This window comes from Drosophila montana, unplaced genomic scaffold (genome assembly GCF_035044405.1).
Source record: "Drosophila montana isolate Dmon_TW-CO22-7 unplaced genomic scaffold, ASM3504440v1 contig_2438_1, whole genome shotgun sequence".
Lineage (NCBI taxonomy): Eukaryota > Metazoa > Arthropoda > Insecta > Diptera > Drosophilidae > Drosophila > Drosophila montana.
In genome coordinates, this window is record NW_026997315.1 from 200,948 (window position 1) to 219,382 (window position 18,435).

General features: G+C 41.3%; 1 protein-coding gene across 1 annotated transcript in view; it reads right to left on the reverse strand.

Annotated features, from left to right (window-relative positions):
- Positions 1 to 18,278, reverse strand: part of jeb (jelly belly) — a 40,326-nt gene extending 22,048 nt beyond the window's left edge. The window contains exon 1 of the mRNA XM_064682067.1: positions 14,982 to 18,278. Within this exon, the coding sequence (XP_064538137.1) occupies positions 14,982 to 16,482 (1,501 nt within the window). The 5' untranslated portion in view covers positions 16,483 to 18,278. The remainder of the gene's footprint in view (positions 1 to 14,981) is intronic.
- Positions 18,279 to 18,435: the final 157 nt, after the last annotated feature.

Genomic DNA, 18,435 nt, shown 5'->3' on the forward strand with positions numbered 1-18,435 from the left:
AAGTAATAAGTCTTATATTTAAGATACTGTGTGTGAAATCACAGTGACCAGAACAGTGACTCGTGATAGAGTGCTCAACGCTGGATGCCCTGGCCGGCGATTTACGACCACGCTTTGTTTCATTCAAAGAGCGTCTGGATTGAGGGGTGGGGACTGGGGCCTGTGTCAGGGCTGTATTGCTGCCTGGGCAGCGGGCCATTCATTCATGGATGGGAATGTGCGTTGGGCCTTTTGTTATGCTAAAACTGGCGGTAAGTTTGCATTGTTGTCATTTCCACAGCCATTTCCCCTGCCCATTTCTATTTTCATGCCCTTTGCTGTAGCTGTTTGTTTATGGCTTACGCAGTGGCTCAAGTGTTTGGCACTTCTGTTTGCTTTGTTTAGTTTTTTGATTAGAAAACAATACCAGCCAGCCGAATGAAAGAAGGAGTGTAAACCCAATTGTTATGCAATGCAGCTACCAATTGATTATACCAAAAACCCAACATGCCGCAGTCCAATCAAAACAGACAACGTGTGCGGCCCATTGACAGTCTTTGGGCCAGCCCATCAAACAATTATTTGACAGAATGTCGCGAAAATTGAATTATGTGAGAAACGACGCAGCACAAAACGCGCGGCAAGGGACGAACACAACAAAATTAACCGCACACCCATTTCAGTGACCTCATTACGTGCCGGACAGGTGCTCAATGTCGGCATGTGTGTGGGTATGTGTGTGCGTGTGTGTGTGTGTGTGTGTGTAGGCAACTGCGTTAGTGGATACTTTCACTTGACCAGCAGCAGCAACAGCACCAGGTTAAAGACCGAACCAGTCAGGTCTAACGCTTGTCGCGTATTCATTTCGCCCGTTTCTCATTTCTCTCGTTTCTCTCTCAATGACCGCCCAGACTGACTGACTTACCCGCGTCCTGCCCCTCTCTGTTTGCGAAAGTCGTATAGATAATGGTGTATAGCTTTAGGCGTTCTGGCGTTAAATATACACACAGCAAGAGGCAGCGATAAGTTGCTATGTACCCAGCGCTCTGGAGCTATCTACGACTTTTCCTATCATGTATATCACCTGGCAACCCATGTGCCTAGCAGGTGCCTGCGCCTGCAAACTACAGACGGAGTTGTTTGTTCGCTGCGCGGGATGGTCACACACACAAACAGACGCATACACACAGAGCCGCCGGGCGAACTGTGTGTCTGACCAGCCGCCCCCTCCCAGACGAGCTGTTGCAGCTATTGGACGTGCCCATTAGCTGAGGCATAACTGTAATGGATGGCTTCAAAACCTTTTTAAAGGTGGCTAAATGTAATGAGAATTTAAGGCTAAAACTAATTTAAATTTAGTTAGGAAAAATGCCAAATTGTTACGCTGGACAGCTCCTGTCTGTCTGTCTTGTTGGTAATGGTAGGTTAGCTGCGCATAATAAAAATTCACTTAGATCAAATTTTGTAACTTTGGCTTTCAAGTTGTAAAAAATCAACAAATGGTGTTTTCTTGAAGATGACTTGCATATGTTCAGTGTGACTTTCTATATAAGTCTTCAGGAGTCTAATGACTGTCCTAAAAGAGCCACAGATTAAATATAGCCTCTTCAATAACAAAATGTAAAAAAAAATTCAAAAAAAAGTAACGTCTCAAACATTTTAGAATGAACACTAAAAACTTTACAAATTTTGCACAACATTTAATTTTAATTACGCACCTGAGTAAGCCCAAATACTTAGCCATAAATAAGCGAAACACATGTTTCTAACGCACGTCAAGAGAACTTACCTGTAAAGAGAGAAAAGAAAAAAAGGAAATGGCATTAGAAATGTTATTGATGAATGGTTGGGTATATTATGGCTTGTATTGCATAATAGCAAATTTGGCGTTCACAAAAAAAAAAAAAAAAGAAAAGGAAGAATAAGAGAAACAGTCAGACATTACGCATACGCACAATTGACAGCTGAGGTCATTTGCAGGCAGCTGCTGGCATATTAATGCAAAAACGAAAGGCAGCCAAGGTAAATACTATATATATATATATATAACATATGTATATATATACAAACATGAACAGGGGCATTAAGCCGTTTCGGGATCGGCTCGGCAGCTGCAGCGACATAAATCTTATTTAATTGCAAAACCAGCTGTCAATTTCAACTAAAGCACAACGCACGACGAACGACGAGCGACAAGGATAAGTATAAGAAGGACAACGCGAGCGACAACAAAATCAACCGCTGACAGACTCGTACCTTGACATTTATTTGCCAGCATTGAGCCAAACCGCCGTGGAGACGCAGACAATGTGGTTTCGCCTGTGGTTTTCGGTATTTGGATTTGGTTCGGGTTCGGGTTTCGCTTTGAATTGGATTTAAGTTGAAACATTTCTCGGGCACGGGCAGAACATGTTGTCATACATTCGGCTCGTTAGGAAGTCCAACAGCAACAGGACAAAAAGGAAAACAATATTGAAAAGTATACGACAATGGGATACTCTGTGACTCATTGTTTAACAAAAGAAAGCTCTTCGCATTTAATTAATTGTAGATAACTAAAATTATCTATTTAAAATGCACTCCATTTTTTAATTATTTGAAGTAAAATAATGTATAAATATATTTTCATCCTCTATACATAGGCTATGAACACAGCTTTAAAATACCCATCTTTAGGCTAGTTTGTGCACAGGGTATTATCAAAAAAATCCACCTTACAATTTCTTGTTGTTACACGGCTCGATTTCGATTGCACGAGCTAGAGCGCCAATTGCGCAAAAGGTCAATTTAATTTGTGCGCTTCGCTGGCGGCTTTGCCTGATTGGAACCACTGTGGCGTATGCGTAATTTTGTCCTTTTCTTTTTCTGGCTTTGTTACTGCATTAGTCAGATAGATGCGCCGAAGCGGCTGCCACAACCTACGCTCCCAAAGTCTCAATACTGTTCTGTGGTTATGTGTCGTGGCGTATATGCGTGCGTGCGTGTGTGTGTGTGTGTGGGTGTGTGTGTGGGTGTGTGTGTGTGGGTGTCTTGAGCTGTGTTTGTGTAGTGGGTGTTTAGGCACCTCGACGCTTGGCTCGTTGGTTTGCTTGACTGGTTAGGTGTGGCTGTCTGTTTGCTCAAGGCCTGCGGCTTCTTCAGCCTGCTTCAGGCAACAAGTGTTGGTTATGCGGCTGACAAAGAAGGCTCCGTTTCTAGTTGGTATTTACGTATTTTGTGGTGTCCCAATCCATCGAGTCTAGTGCTTAGCCGCAACAATTGCCGAGTCTTACTTGTATGCAAGCAGATACAGTCGTTTGTCTAATTAGTTTAAACAAATTTAAACGTGCAACATATGTTTAGGATATAAGTCAACTTTCTGATATTAAAATACAATCGAACTTCGGCTTTTTTATCATTTTTTATTCCCCAATCTCACGGTGCTATTTATGTATCTTTACAGCTTAAACTTTCTGTGAGCTTTAAACGGTTAAATTATAAAAATACTGCAATTAAAATAATACTTCATGCAAGCCAAACACTCAATAAACATTTTTAGGAATCCTAGTAGAACTTAGGTAGTAAAATGATCGCTTGAGTTCCAAAAACAGATCGGAATTTTTAAATGTATCGCGCTCTGCCCAAAATTGTTTTTGTTTTCTTACATATATTGATCAAAAGCTGTATATTTTATTTTTATTTCGTTTTTTGTGTAATGCTCCAGCTTTGATATTGAGTTTATATAACTGACCACATGCTAAAACCAACGCCCACGTGGTAAAATGATAGCTGAAAAAAGGAAAAAAGATGATTGATTGAAGGCTGGCCAACAGGGGCCAGAGGGCCTGTTGTAAAATGTTGCAAATAATTTTGCAGCTGCTTGATAAATGGGTCGAGCCGTTGAGAAAGTTTTTTTTGGAGCATATAATTCAAGTATGTAAATTGCTTTTAAATTAAAATATAAGTGGGTGTGTATAAATATTGCATACTTTTGTGCGCTGTCCCAAACCATTTGCTTATTACCAATAGCGACTGTAGCATGATGCTACAGAAAAGACCGAAAGCCAGGCAAATTTCGGCCGCAAGAGGTCGGCCGAGCGTGTGGGCGTAAGAAAAGCACAACCGCCGTGCTCTATGTGCTACAGTTATTTTACTCGGCTTTTCTTTGTTTTTTTTTTTTGTTTGTTTGTGTTTTTTGTCTGTTTCTGCTAAATTATGCATGCAGCTGGGCGTGTGTTAGCCTCATTATGCACGGGTGCTGCGAAAGCGAGTGCAAGTTTCTGGCGGAAGCCTTTAAGTAGCCAGCTACAGGGATCCACTCCCACGCACACAAACACGCACACACACACACATATACACACAGCACACACAGAGCCCAGCCGTCCACTTGTGCAACTCTGTGAGATGGGCACTTCAATGCACTTTGCATTTTAGTTTCTGTGTGCGACAAGCTCAAGTGTGCGAGTCTTAAAGTAGGCTTTAGTTTCATTCCCGTCCCGTTCCCGACTTATGTGCTGTCAGCTTAAATAGGCTATAATTTGCATTAGCATGGCTCTGCACTCAGCCACAGTGCCAGCTAAAAATATACACACCAACAAGCCGGGCTTGCCTGCTCCAGTTTATACTTCCGCTCATCGCATCCGTTGGCATTGAGCCGCTACAGCAAATATAAGTACCCAGAGGTATATATGTATGTATATATTATATACATATGTTCAAATATACTATATAACTATGTCTATGATTTTTATTGCGTTTGATTTTCATAGCACATGACGCACAACGCCTTTTCCCCAATCTACTGCAAAGGCAACAAAAAAAAAAATTGTAGGAAAAAAACTCATATGCCATTTGTGTGAGCGCACTTGAGCGCTGTCAGCGCCTAGATTTTTATCCACGAAACGGTTTTTGGGGCCAACCAATAAATATTTTTTGTAGATACTCGTACTTTCCTTTCGCATTTTTTTTGGTATTCTATTTTATATGGCTAGCTGGCAGGTTCAAGGACAAGCGCCATTGCGCTGTGGATTTTGAATATGCTGTGGGGTAGGTGCCCGCTTAATGCGCGTATCAAAAGCTATATATAGAATGCTACTTCTAAACTGCCCATGATGAAAACTAAAACATTTCTATGCCTTTTTGGTTTGTGTGTGTTTTTAAAAATTTTCATTACTCATTATCTCGCAAAAGCAGGGTTGTATGCAAGCAATTTATCGATATTTCTTCTATTTTAATTGCGATTATCGATCATATAAATACACAACATAAATTTTAGAGGACTTTGATGTCGTGAATATTAAAAAGTTGCATCGATCATCCACTTGTGAAAGCAGGGTTGCATGCAAACAAATTTTCGATAGAAAGCATTATTTTAATTGCGACTATCGATATTATTTACCTATATCATCGATCTATTTTAAATATGCGTATATATTTATATACACTGTGAATTTCGGTCAGCAAAATCTCGCTTTTTGTCATTCAACTATTTATTATGATTAAACTAATTTTAGAAAAGTAATTCTTGCTATATTATACTTAAGTTGTCCTCTTCTTTCGATTTATACGGCATGTGTGCATTTCAGATAATGTTTCGATTATTATTTATACAAAGTATTATATAGAAGTATTATATAATATCTATTTTTAATATTCAGCACTTATATTGACCAAAAGCACGCGCTTGGGTCTGCCTCCAATTTGTATTTGGCGCATGGACGCCTACGCAAAGTTTTTCTATATGTTGTTTATTTATTTGTTGTTTGCTTCTGTTGTTGTTATTTGTTTTATTTGTGTTTGTGCTTGCGCTTGTGTTTTTGTGGCGTGGCACGTGTCGCCAATAGACGTGATAAAAAGTAGCATATTAAATACGTGTATTGTGCGGCTCAATTAAATCACAGAAACAAATATGCAAATAATAAATGCATTTAATTAAATTGAATTGTAAGCCCCATGTCACGCCATGACCCAATTATAATTAATGGCCGCCAAAGATCGTGAAACTAATTTCGAAATTGCTTCCGTTTGTAAAAAAAAAAGACACCAGAAACAACAAATCCTAATTGTGATTAACTGCAGAGCGCGTGTGATTTATCAAAGCGCGAGCTTACGTTATGTCCCAACTTTTGGTTCTGGTTCGAACTTAAAAACTAAATTAAATGATAATAAAAAAAATAAACTATTTTCAAGATGTTCCATATATTGTTCATGTAAATGAAAATTTGTTGAAAATGCGATGACAGCTTTGCAAATTAAAACGTACTCCTGATGTTAAAAATCAAATCGCCAAATCACCTGAAAAAGGCAGTCAATCGAATTGATTCAGAAACTAATCACATTTTATTTGTAAATCATAGAACGAGTTAAGCTGTCATGAATAAAAATGAAAATTTATCACAAATACAAATCATATGTGTATAAATAAATTCTAAATTCTTTTTCAAATGCAGCATGACAATTTCCAATGGCAATGGAATTATGTCAATCAAAAATTTGTCTGTCAATTTATTGCAGCTGAAAATTGTGAAAATTGTAAATCGAAACAGAAATGCTGAAGCAGCACTTGCTAAAATTACAAATTAAACAGAATTCCAGAACATTTTAAAGAAAAGCTCTCATTTCATATGAAAAGTGTAAGCTTTAAGCTATGGACCTGAACTGTTTTCCCTTTTGGCTATGCCAATCTGGCTCAAAGCTAAAAATGTCAGCTGGAATTGAAACCTTTCGAACGGAAGGAAGTCACTTTAAGCCTGGGCACAAATTAGTGAGCACTGAAGCCGTGGCCAAAAGTATGCTGAGACAAGTCATTTATCAGGCCATAAGTCAGACGGCTTACAGCTTACTTTGCATGCCAATTACCAAGGAGCTGGCACACCCACTCCACCGCCCACTCTACCCACGCAGAGCGAAACACTCTGCCAATAAATAACCCATTATTTATGTGTGTGTGTGTGTGTATGTGTGTGTATCGCTTGTTGTTGTCGTTGTTGTTGCTTCTTGTGTAATATTTGCTCAGCAAAATATATGCAAAATTCATGCTACTTAGCTAATTTTACGCGCACTTTGCGCTAAAACAATGCCACCAAGACGCTGACTACCAAAATGGGTGTGGGGCTGTGCCACATGATGAAGTGACTTGAACTCAGCCAAGTTGAGGCTAGCTCGCTCGCTCTCAATCTCGCTCTCTCTCTTTCTTTTTTGCTGTCTCTGACGTCGGGCAGTTCATTCATAAATTCCGCGTCAGCTCACAACTCATTAGGCACGACGTTGTGGCAACTACACACACACACACACACACGCACACACACACACAATCTCACACGTCTGTGGCCTAAAAGTATGCTACGTGCTGTTTTTGTTGTTGTTCTTGCTGTGCCCACCTCGCATTGCATCATCTTTTGAGGTGGTCGCCTCTGAATCTTGTGCAAGTATATCATAAGCAAAAGTCCTTGACGCTTCATTGACTAAAAAAATTCTAGCACAAGCACACACACGCACACACAGCTAGCAAGAGAGCGACGTGCTTACTCATACACACGTACACACACAATTACTCAGCTACATTTATTTGCGCTGAGTTTTTGGATGACTAAGTGCCTTTGCGGCTGCTTGACTCGTTCTATATATCTATATCTACTACATATATATTTGGCTGTACTTATATGCGCGTTGGTCTCTTGTGTCTTATTATACGCACACACACACACACACACACACACACACACACACACACTGACACGCTCATTTGCTGGCCATTTATAGCATACTTAATTGACTTGATCATAAGCACAATTTGTCTGCCTCATCTATATTTATATAAACATGTGTGCGTCTATGGCTCATTCATTTGTTTTATCAACTTTCGCAATCCTTTGACAACAACAAACAGCGCACAGAAAAAATCCCAGTCTCGCACATTAAAAGCAAAACTAAGCAGCAATTGGACTGCTCACACACACAATCACACACACACATGCATAACAAGCTCATCTGCCACTTTAGTATATATCACTCGTTTCCCTAGACGCTTTTGCCTCTGTGACGCAAGCGCTGGCCGAAAAAGAAAGAAAAACAGTTGGGAAAAAAATTGGTAGCCAGCTTTGGGCTGCTGCTGCTGCTGTCGTCAAACTGGCTGAATGGCACACCAACACACACACTAGCACACACTAACGCACAGACAGACACTCTCCTACAATTGGCCTGCTCAATGGTTTGCCCCCGCCCGCTCGTCTTCTCGCCTTGTGCTTACGCTAATGTAAATATTTTCTCTCGGCTTCGCTGTCGCCGTCGACGTCGCCATAATTATATATGCAAGCGGTCGGGCGCCTGTGTGTATGCTTTAAAATCTGTCAGGCGGATGCTGCCATTCTGATGATGTCATTGTTTATTGATTTGTGTGCATGTGTGTGTGTGTGTGTGTGTGTGTGTGTGCATGACTGAGAGTACCCTCTGCCTAATTTCTGCATGTCGTCTGTTTATTTTTGGCGCTGCGTTGACTCGTGAAGCTAATTTACTGTTAGAGCAAATAAAAAACCAAAAGGAAAATCATTTTAAATAAATAGCAAAAACTGCCAGGCATACCCTATAAATTTACAAAATTTATGCTTAGCTAATCCGTTTGGAAACAAAAAAAAATATGTTTACATTTTTTTTGGAAATACATATGTATATGCCAAATTGAAGCCTAATAAATAAATAGTTTTTATGTACTTAATAGCAACATTATTTAATAATAGATATCGTAAATACCCTACATATTTATAGTGATTAGAAAAAAGGCTGAGTCTAAGTAGAAATAAGTATGAATATACTCTGCATGTGAGTGTCTCTTAGTCGTGCCCAGTTGACACTAGCTCCACCAAGTATCAAGCCGCGCAGAAGAGTATCTGTTAGTCGTGCTAGTGCCAGCTCTAACATTTGACACGTGTTCATTAACGAATTTGGTCGCCTAACGCGTAGCATCCTCTCGCACATACACACACACACACTCACACGTATTGTGGGCGTGTGACGTAGGCGATGTCGTCGCTTACAGTTCATTTAGTTTCGGCCAAATGCAAACGCCCCACATTTGCTTATGCAAATTGAGTTGCGGCTAATTAGCTGTTGCTACAACAAGGCAAAAAGTCGGCAGCAAATGCCGCTACTGACAGGACACAATACGAGAGCAACACCAACAAATTGCCAAGAAAGTAACATTTGGTCAACAGAGGCCAATGCGGCCTTGTCATCAAAAGGAAGATACCAACCGAAAAAAAAATAAAACTAAAAAGGAACCGCTTCATGTCCAACTACTGAGCAAATGTCAAATGTGTCCCTTTTTTGGTCAGCGCACACAACAACAGCCATAACAATCTGAATGGCCCCCAAAAAAAAGAAAAGCATGTATCGAAATTAGAGGGAAAAATAATATACATTTTTGTAGGTCATGGGCCAGAAAAGGACAGACCCAAAAATAAAATGCCTAACTATAAAATACATACGCAAATAATATAATAATATGTGAGTACATTTGAGCACTTTTTAGTACATTTGCAATTCAGTTTGGTTGAGCTGCATTATTGCGTTTAGTCCACTTTTAATTTATTTTATGGAAGTTTTATTATAAATTATATTTATGACCCTTTCTGTGACTTAATAGACCTATTGTAAGGCGCTCTGAAACTATTTAACGGCATGAATGAGAAAATGTGGACTGGTGCAAGGACAACAATTTCTTGAGCTATATCTAGCTTCGATTTCCATATTAGCTTTATATTCTATCTTTGTTATGATAACTTTAAGGCATGAATATAACTGTTGTTACATAATGATAGTAATAACATAATTATTAATACTAGTTCCAGTTATTTATCAAGTAAATAAGTTGAACATACTTGACATCTTTTGATGATTCCTTCGTTTACAGACAGCATTTATGACACACAATTTCTCCGCTTACTTAAAACAGCTTAACATTTAAGTTCTTTAACAAGAAAATATATATTTAAAAATGCATGAAAATCTTTGTTGCATGATAAGCATAAGTATCAAGCGGTTTATTTTTTATTTTTTTTTCTTTTAAATCTCATTTAATTTAAATCATACGAAAGTCATCTGTCTGATCTTCTGACCGAGTCAAGCGCATAAAATCCTCGACTTTGCATTTCAATGCCCTATTATTGAGAAATACTCGGGATACACACACACACACACACACACACACACACAGACACACACTGACACAGTACACATGCTCTGTAACCTATCCCAATCAGAAGGCCTGCAGCCAACAGACAGCCTGTCGTCGCTGTGTCCTGGGCTCGTCACCGTCTTGAGAAATTTTCCACAGCGCGCAGACAGCGCGGCTGCAGCAGCCCACGCACATGACAGGACACCGCTGACGAGGCCCACCCTCGCACACTGACACACACACGCACGCACGCACACAGTCAAAGAGAAAGAGAACTCCAATAACAGTTCCAACTAATTTGCGTAATATTTAACAGACAGCGAGCGGGCAGCGCTAAAACATTTGAAGAAGGCGCGTCCGCTGTGCCCCAGATGTGAAGTAGATATGCGCACAGTGGCCACTCGAAGTTGTTACTCGAATTACAAATTAAATCAACAAAAGTGAAAACCAAAGGCGTGCGCACGCTGCCCGCACAGCAAGGACATGTCAAACAGCGGCTATATAAATGAGTGTTGTGTCTGTGGCCTGTCCGGCGGACGCAATGGCAAGGGCAAAGGCAAAGGCACAGGCGAAAGCGGAGGCGGAGGCGGGCACCGGCTGATGGTCGTCAGCAGGCACCCCCTGGGGTGTTGTTACTAAATTAGTGGGAAAAAAACACACACACACGCACATACATCAAGGATCGTATGTGAAAGTAAGTGGTGTAATGATATAAAAACGCGACCATCACATAAATGCCGCACAGTTTTCCATGGAAAAAAGGTTAATGCGACAATGAGGAAGCTGCCAGCGTTGCAAGCATTTTCCCACACACACGCACACACACACGCACATGCACACGCGCAGAGCACGGTCAGCACAGGACACGCTAGCAGCGGGGCGGCTTCTGCAGCTGAGTTCACACCGCAGCGACAGGCGTCGCTGGTCGCACTTTCCGCCGGGCAAATGACGCGCGTATGTATGTGTGGGCGTGTGTGCGTGTGTGTGTGTGCGATCAATTTCAATGTAAACACTTGAAATAACAATTGTAATTTTCCCAACTACTGCAAAGTGTGAAACAACAAAAGCGACGACTTCAGCGACCGATGACAGTTGATGACGTTATTGCATCGTCAATGGGGCACCGTACACATGTTGCTTGACACACACACACACACTCTCGCACACACACTTCAATATATATTTAAATAAGCTCAGTCCGCATGAAATGTGGGTCGGGCTGGGTGATGCCAAGGTTTTTCCTCGACGCCCTCGCCAAAGCCGCTATTGTGCGTGCACACAGAAGAAAATTTCCAATGAAAAGCGCCAGTGACAATTGGCAACAAGGAAAACAGCAACAGCAACAACAACAAAAACAACAACAGCAATAAGAATTGCGCAAGTGTGCGCATAAAATGAAAATTCATTGATTGTCTTATTGAATTTGCGTTTCTCCGTAACGAACCAAAAGTTTCCTTCGCCCTGCCTTTGACATAAGGAAAAACAATTTAAATAAAGTTTACAATCATTTTCTTTATTCGATCAGATGTAAGCAGATAAAAGAGAAAAGGTGTCTGCCCCATCCAAATGAGAGTAAGAGAGAGAAGTATAGCGCGGCAGTCTGAGGTAGCCCTAATAACAGTTTCAAACAAATTTGATTGGCTAATAGACTTCAAGTACTTTGCATATTAATTGCTTTAAATGGGCGGAAAATACATTTACTTGGCTACATATTAAGGCAGCAGCGCATTCGGCAAAGCCATTGATATTATTTGCACAAAATAAGCTGTATAGTTCCACACTTCAATCACATTTGATTGACAAAGGGAAGCATAAGCGTGTAAGCTACGGAATTATTAGAATTATTCCAGATATAAAATCAAACAAAATACAAATTGGGGATATACGACTGTTAAATCAGGATCAATTCTTATACAAATAAAAAGCTTCAATCATAACGTATGGAATTGACTTAATTACCGTTAATGAATATAGTGTATTTTGAATTCATTATATTTTAATATGAACAAACAAAAACATTTACTATTTTCATCAAGTATCATATAAGAATCATAATAACGTGTTTTTATATCATAATTAATTGTGTTTTATAAATTGTTGTTCTAAAAATAATCAATTTGAAGCTCAAAAAGTTGCTAAATGCACAAGCAATAATATATATATATAAATATATAATATATATATAATTTACAATAAAATATATAAAATACATGAAAACACAGTTGAAAATTACTTATTAATTAGTTTTGTATCTTACACAAGAATGTAACCAATTTTCATCAACCCCGAAAATTCCTTAAAAAAAACTTCAATCAAATAGGAAATACTATTAGCTTAATAGCTTCTATTATATTATAGAGCACAACAGGTTTAATGAAAAGGATGCTCTTAGCTTTTAAGCGACACGCTTTCTCAATTCATTATAAATACATCTCCGACCTCCGATAAATACGAAATTTCCAACAATTTTGCACGTTTTAATAAGGCCAATGCCACGCCCATTCACGCAAGAGTGTTTGTGTGCCTGTGTGTATGTGTAAGTGTAGAGTGACTTGCACAATGGCATGCCATTTAGCTCATGGCCATAAAAATTATGTCATTAAACTTGAAAGTGATAATTAAAAATTAAAATTGATTACAATGCTCAGAAAGTGAGTGGGTGGAACAAGGTAACCAGTTCAAAAAACCAGCTCCGATTGTCTTTGGCTGACATTCTGTATTCATGGCGACCATCAAAACTTGCTGTAAAGTAATTTAGGAGAGGCGGCAACGCCAGCCAAGTGATTAACCGTAAGCGGATAGCGCAAATTTGCCAGACCGAAGCAAAGTTTCAGTGCGAGCTGAATTGGGCGGCAATGGAAATTCCTGAAAATTGTTCGCAGACAATGCGACTAATTTGCTAAATGCAATGGCCAAAAAGTTGGACGTTTCCCCCAGCCTTACAAATACAGCCGAAATAGTTGTTGCCAATTAAAAGCGAATATTTGCAAAATATATATATATATTTTCGCGATTCGATCCACAAAAACTTTGTCCGTGCACGCCGCCCAGCTGTTGACAAATGATTTAGTGACAATCTATTAAATGATAGCTGATGCCTGATTGATGGGACGGCTGCCAAGGCTGCCGGGGCTGACCGGGCCAACCAGGCCAACCAGGCCAACCAGGCCGGCAATGCTGATCGGGCTAAAAGGATTAAATTCCAAGCGACGCCAACGCAGTGCAGTTCTAGCTAAACCCGCACCACAGCGCGCTACCGAGTCTTTGAACTATGAATTATGCAAGCGCCAGACAAGTACCCTGGCTCTGTCCGAGTATAAATAGTATACATATACATACATATATATATATGTATGTAACTTCCAATTCGAATAGAACGAGGGAAAAAAAACAAAGATATAAATTTTGGAACAAAAATAGACAGTGCGCCAATAGAGCGATTAGCGACTGCCCTTGGGGGTTAATGGGGTGGGTTCGACCCAAAATAAAAATAAGTCATAAAAACTAATAACTGAATCAAGTGAATTGTAACCGAAATACGTAAACACGCCAGGGGTTAAGCGCGCCTACCCCCCCGAAACAATTGGCCAGACTGACAGGCGATGTATAAAATTAGCTATATAAAATTCTAGAGGGGTTGTATCCCGGCAGAGATAAGGTTTAATTGGGGAATGTGCTTGAAAATACAAAAGGTTATTAAGCCGGGCAAGGATTCGAAGCTAAAATGGGAATATTTTATTTGTGTATTCGGCTTTTTCTAATTAGACCATTTACAGTATATAACTAGTAAACAAAACATTAGAACTAACCTAATGTGTGATTTGACAGGTTCGTTTCTACGGACACTATTAATAGAGAAATTCATATAGGGTTGGGCATTTTGGTGGGCAACACATTCAGATTCTTGCCTGGGAAGAAATTGCTGCGTCATTTAACTGTAAATATCTGCAGAGTGCCGGACATTGATGGAACCGTTTCAGTTAATTTTCGAATTATAATGACGGTATTTTCGTTTTAATTAATGTTAAGGGAGGAATATGAAATCTTTTGGCTTGTGCTTAGTTTTTTCTCTTTTTTTTGGAATGAACTGGATCTTTTATCTTTTTATAATTAGATTTAATATTGGTAATTATAATAAGCAAGAATTAAAAGTAAGTTTAAGGCAAGAAAAGAAATCAGATATGGGATATACTACTTCTTCAAATCCAGTTTAGACATTTGCTTCGATTCAATGTCTCAGGCAAGAAAATGAAACTATTTTCTGAAGCTTGTTTTGAAAAAAATTGTAAGAGTTTTTATACCACATTGTTATGAGACTCTTTTTTAAATGGGATTTAGTATGTGAAAACGTCTAACTGTCAGGGAATTATATGCATTTAAAAATTAACCAAATTACAAAGCACGTTGATTCCAGTTTAAAATATTTAATTTTCTTATTTATAGTATACTTTTTCTATACGGATACTCCTGAAGTTTATGTTTAGCAAATGCTAATAACAATTTTCAAAATGTTCGATATTTTTGGACTTCCGTCGGAATTTGAAGTTTCAATATTATATACATAATCTGTGAAAAATTATTTTGTCTAGAACACAATCTAAATCTATGATATTTTGTGAGGTGTCTGAAGGATAGTGTTTTATATAGAAATCGTTATCCGGCGGATTTTCAATAATAGCATTAAATCAGTGCAAAATTGGTCTGTAAAGAAAATAATCTATGTCTATGATACTGTGTTTGCATTTTCTAAACATTTAATCTATGCATCGAGCACACCGACTTACCGAATATCTTTATATTTAATATGCATATTATATAAATAAACATTTGACTATAGGATTTGGTCACTCACCGATTTGTGGCACGTCGTATTGCCGCTGGCCGCGCGCTGTGCGCAGCATCAATTGGCTGGCAATGCTGTGGGAGACTGGCGGCGACGCATAGCCACCTAGTGCTCCAGCGGCGGCGCTGCCTGATCGTTTGTGATTGGGATGCATCAACGACTGATCCGATTCCTTCTTGTTCTGCTCTTGCTGGGACGACTGTTGTTGCGATGACGATGACGACGACGAGGACGAGGTCGACTGCTGTTGCTGCTGTGCATCACCAGCAGCTAATGCTAATGCTGGTGACTCGTGCGGCTGTTTGTTCTGCAGCTGACTCGTTGCGTCTCCATTCTCGTTCTGGGTTGACTTTTCCAGCTTGGTGGCGCTGGCACTGGAGCTGCCGGAACGTGTGGCCGCCTTTAGATGCTTGCTGGCCGTGGCCTCCGAGTTGGCCAGTGCCAGTTTGCCGCGTTGCTGCTTGAAGTGTTGGCCAAAGATGTTGCGCTGGAGCATCGGCTGCTGCTGCCTGGGTGCCTGAGCCCGTTTCCTGGCCCACTTCTGCTGCATGCGTATGTTGTAGTTGCCGGGAGAGTGTGCCTTCGGATTGGACTTGCCGGGTGCATCGCGCTGCTCCTGCTCGAGCAGCTGTTGTAGGGCATCGGGTGCGCTCAGCTCGAGCTGCTCTGCCGCACGATAGGGATTCTCGGGCAGCGGTTCCTCCTCTAAGCCATGATACTGATAAGCGTCTAGCTCGCGCAGCAACTCATCCTCGCCCAAATGCGGCTCCTCGGCATTCGGCTCCAGCTCTGAGAAGTCATCAAAGTCGCCAAAGCCATGCAGCGGCTCATAAAGGGTTTCGTCCTCCAGTTCACGCTCCGGCGGCTGCATCACGCGTCCATAGTCGTATTTAACGGGACGCCGTCCAAACTCACGTAACTGCTCGTAGTCCTCGTCGGCGGCCAGCGGTGGCGGCGGCTGCTTTTGCACGCTGCCAAACATAAAGCCGCGAGCTGCCTGCTGCAACAGAGCCGGATAGTCGCCCACGTCCAGGCCCTCACTGGGCTGCATTTGAACGCGGCCAGCGATGATGGGCCGGCCGTGGTGGCCAGCGGGCGCATCGGGACTCTCGGCCGTCTGCTTGGCCAGGCCGAGGAGCATCAAACGCTCGCGCTCCAGCTGCGCCATGTCCGCAATCTCTCTGTTCAAACGGCCCGTGGTCGCATCGAAAGCAGCCGCAGCCGCCGAACGATGTCCGTCCGAGCGATGTCCATGGCTATTGCTGCCCAGCCCGCCGCCAGGTGGCGCTCCGCCGCCCGCATGCTGATGCAGCTGCTGCTGCTGCTGCGGCTGCCAAGCACCAGAGGCGCTCACCTGGCCGGCGCTCAACGCTGAGCCCAGGCCGGAGCCTGGCCCCGAGCTGGAGCCAGTGCCCGCCTGCTTCTCGCTGTTGCCGCTCAAATGCAGCGCATAGAGGCCGCCGTTGATGAGCAGCACGCAGACCAGAGTCTGTGCGAGCGAGAAGAACATTTTCGATTTGTTGCTTTGGCGCACTTTATCAATTAAACGGCTTATGTTGGCGATGTATGTGTGCGCGTGTGTGTGAGTGTCAAAGAGAGCCAAAGAATGGGTTAGGGGGGGAAAGAGCGTGCGAGTGAGTTATTTTTTTTTTGTCACTTGCAGTGTTTGCTTTGGTTGTTTGTGTTGCGTGCTTAGCGCTTGTAAGTCTTCATGCTCGCTGCTCAACACTGCGCGCTATAGCGCTTTGCACTGCACAACACTGGTCGCAAAGGTTTTTCCTTTTCTTTCAGTTAACGCGCCCGTTACTTATACGCCGCTGCTAGCTGTGAAGTTGCCTTTAGACAAAATCAATAATCAATTGTCTACTTGTCCAACTGAAGTGTCTGGCCTGTTGTTTGTTGAACTTTGTTGGCCTTTGTCGAGGGAGTTGCTGACAGACGAAACACACACAGGCGTAGGCACACTAGTTGCTGTCTATATATGCACACACATGTACGTATATATGTAAGTATGCATATATTTAGATATATATATGAAATCTCTGCCGTCGGCACTATATCGTACTCTACCGTTACTCTTACTGGCACGGAAGTCGCTTGCGGCTGCCTAAAAATCTTGCTCTGACCGCTTGCTGTGTTTATAGCTTCCCGTTAGGTGGTCCTTTTATATCTCTCACGCTTGCCAAATTTGATGTTTCATATGATCTACTATATGGGAGGCAGAAATTTGAACGCACGGCACTTGGGTTATCGTTTCGTTTCTAAGACTTTGACTTTGATCAGTATTTGCAATTTTCTTTTTATCTGTGTGGCTGTTTTTGTTCACTGGGTGTTTTAATAAAAATGCAAAGAAATATTTGTATGGTGTATAATATTTGTATACTTTTGTTTTTTATGGTTATAACAATATTTGTGTTGTTATTGTTGTATATATATTTTAAATTTTATTTTATTTGTTTTTTGTTGAAGGAACTTGTTAGCACTTTTTTGCTTAGCGCTCAGCTGCGGCACTTTTGTTTTAGTTTCATAGACTTAATTTTCTTTTTATTTGTTGCACAAATCTTACACGACTTTTCCTTTGCTGTAGTTTATTATTTTGGTTTGTTGAAAATTTTTCGAAAATTTTTAAGAAATATTTGTTAATATATTTTTTGTTGTAGGGGGGAATTAGGTTTGCACTTTAAAAACATGTATTTCTTTTCACGAATTTCACTTGATTGCTTCTTTGTTGTTGTTATTATTCTTTATGTTTTTCTTGTATTTGTGTGTGGAGTCTTTTATTTGATGTGAAAACTTTTTCTAGTGTGTCTCTTCAGTGTTCCGCACATATGAACCGACGAGCAAGGACTCGTCGTATCGTCTCAGCAGGTTTTGCCTGTTTGTCTGCCTTTTGCTTGGCCGCTTGATGCGGTCGCTGCCGCAGTCGCAGTCGCTGTCGCTGCTGCTGTTGTTGCCGTCACGGACTACGACGTCGGCGCTGCTCTCCTCAAGGCGTTTCGTATTTCCACTTTATGTTCATACAAGCCGCCGCCAGTGCCTATGTATGTGTGCGAGTGTGTGTGTGTGTATGTGTGTGTGAGTCGTTTCTGTTCGTAGTCGTCGTGCCAGGTTCGTTGTGCATTCGTTTCGGGCAATGCTGCTCGTTGTTGCTGTTGTCGCCCGTGCCTCGAATTTCACTTGTCCTGGCCGCTGGCTGCTGCGTCTGCTACTGCTTCTGGCTGTTGCTGCTGCTATTTTCTTCCTGTGCGTTTACTCAGTCAACGGGCAACGAGCACGAAACGACATATACGTTTGTTCGCTCAATACTGAACAGGCCGCACGCTCAACCACTTGTTTTCAAGCCAAAGCCATTGCTGAAGCTGTAGCCGAATCCGGAGCCGAAACCGCAACCGAAACCTATGCCAAAGCCGAAGTCTCAGCAGAGCAGCAGCCAGTGCGCTGCGTCATGTGTAGAGTTTTTGCC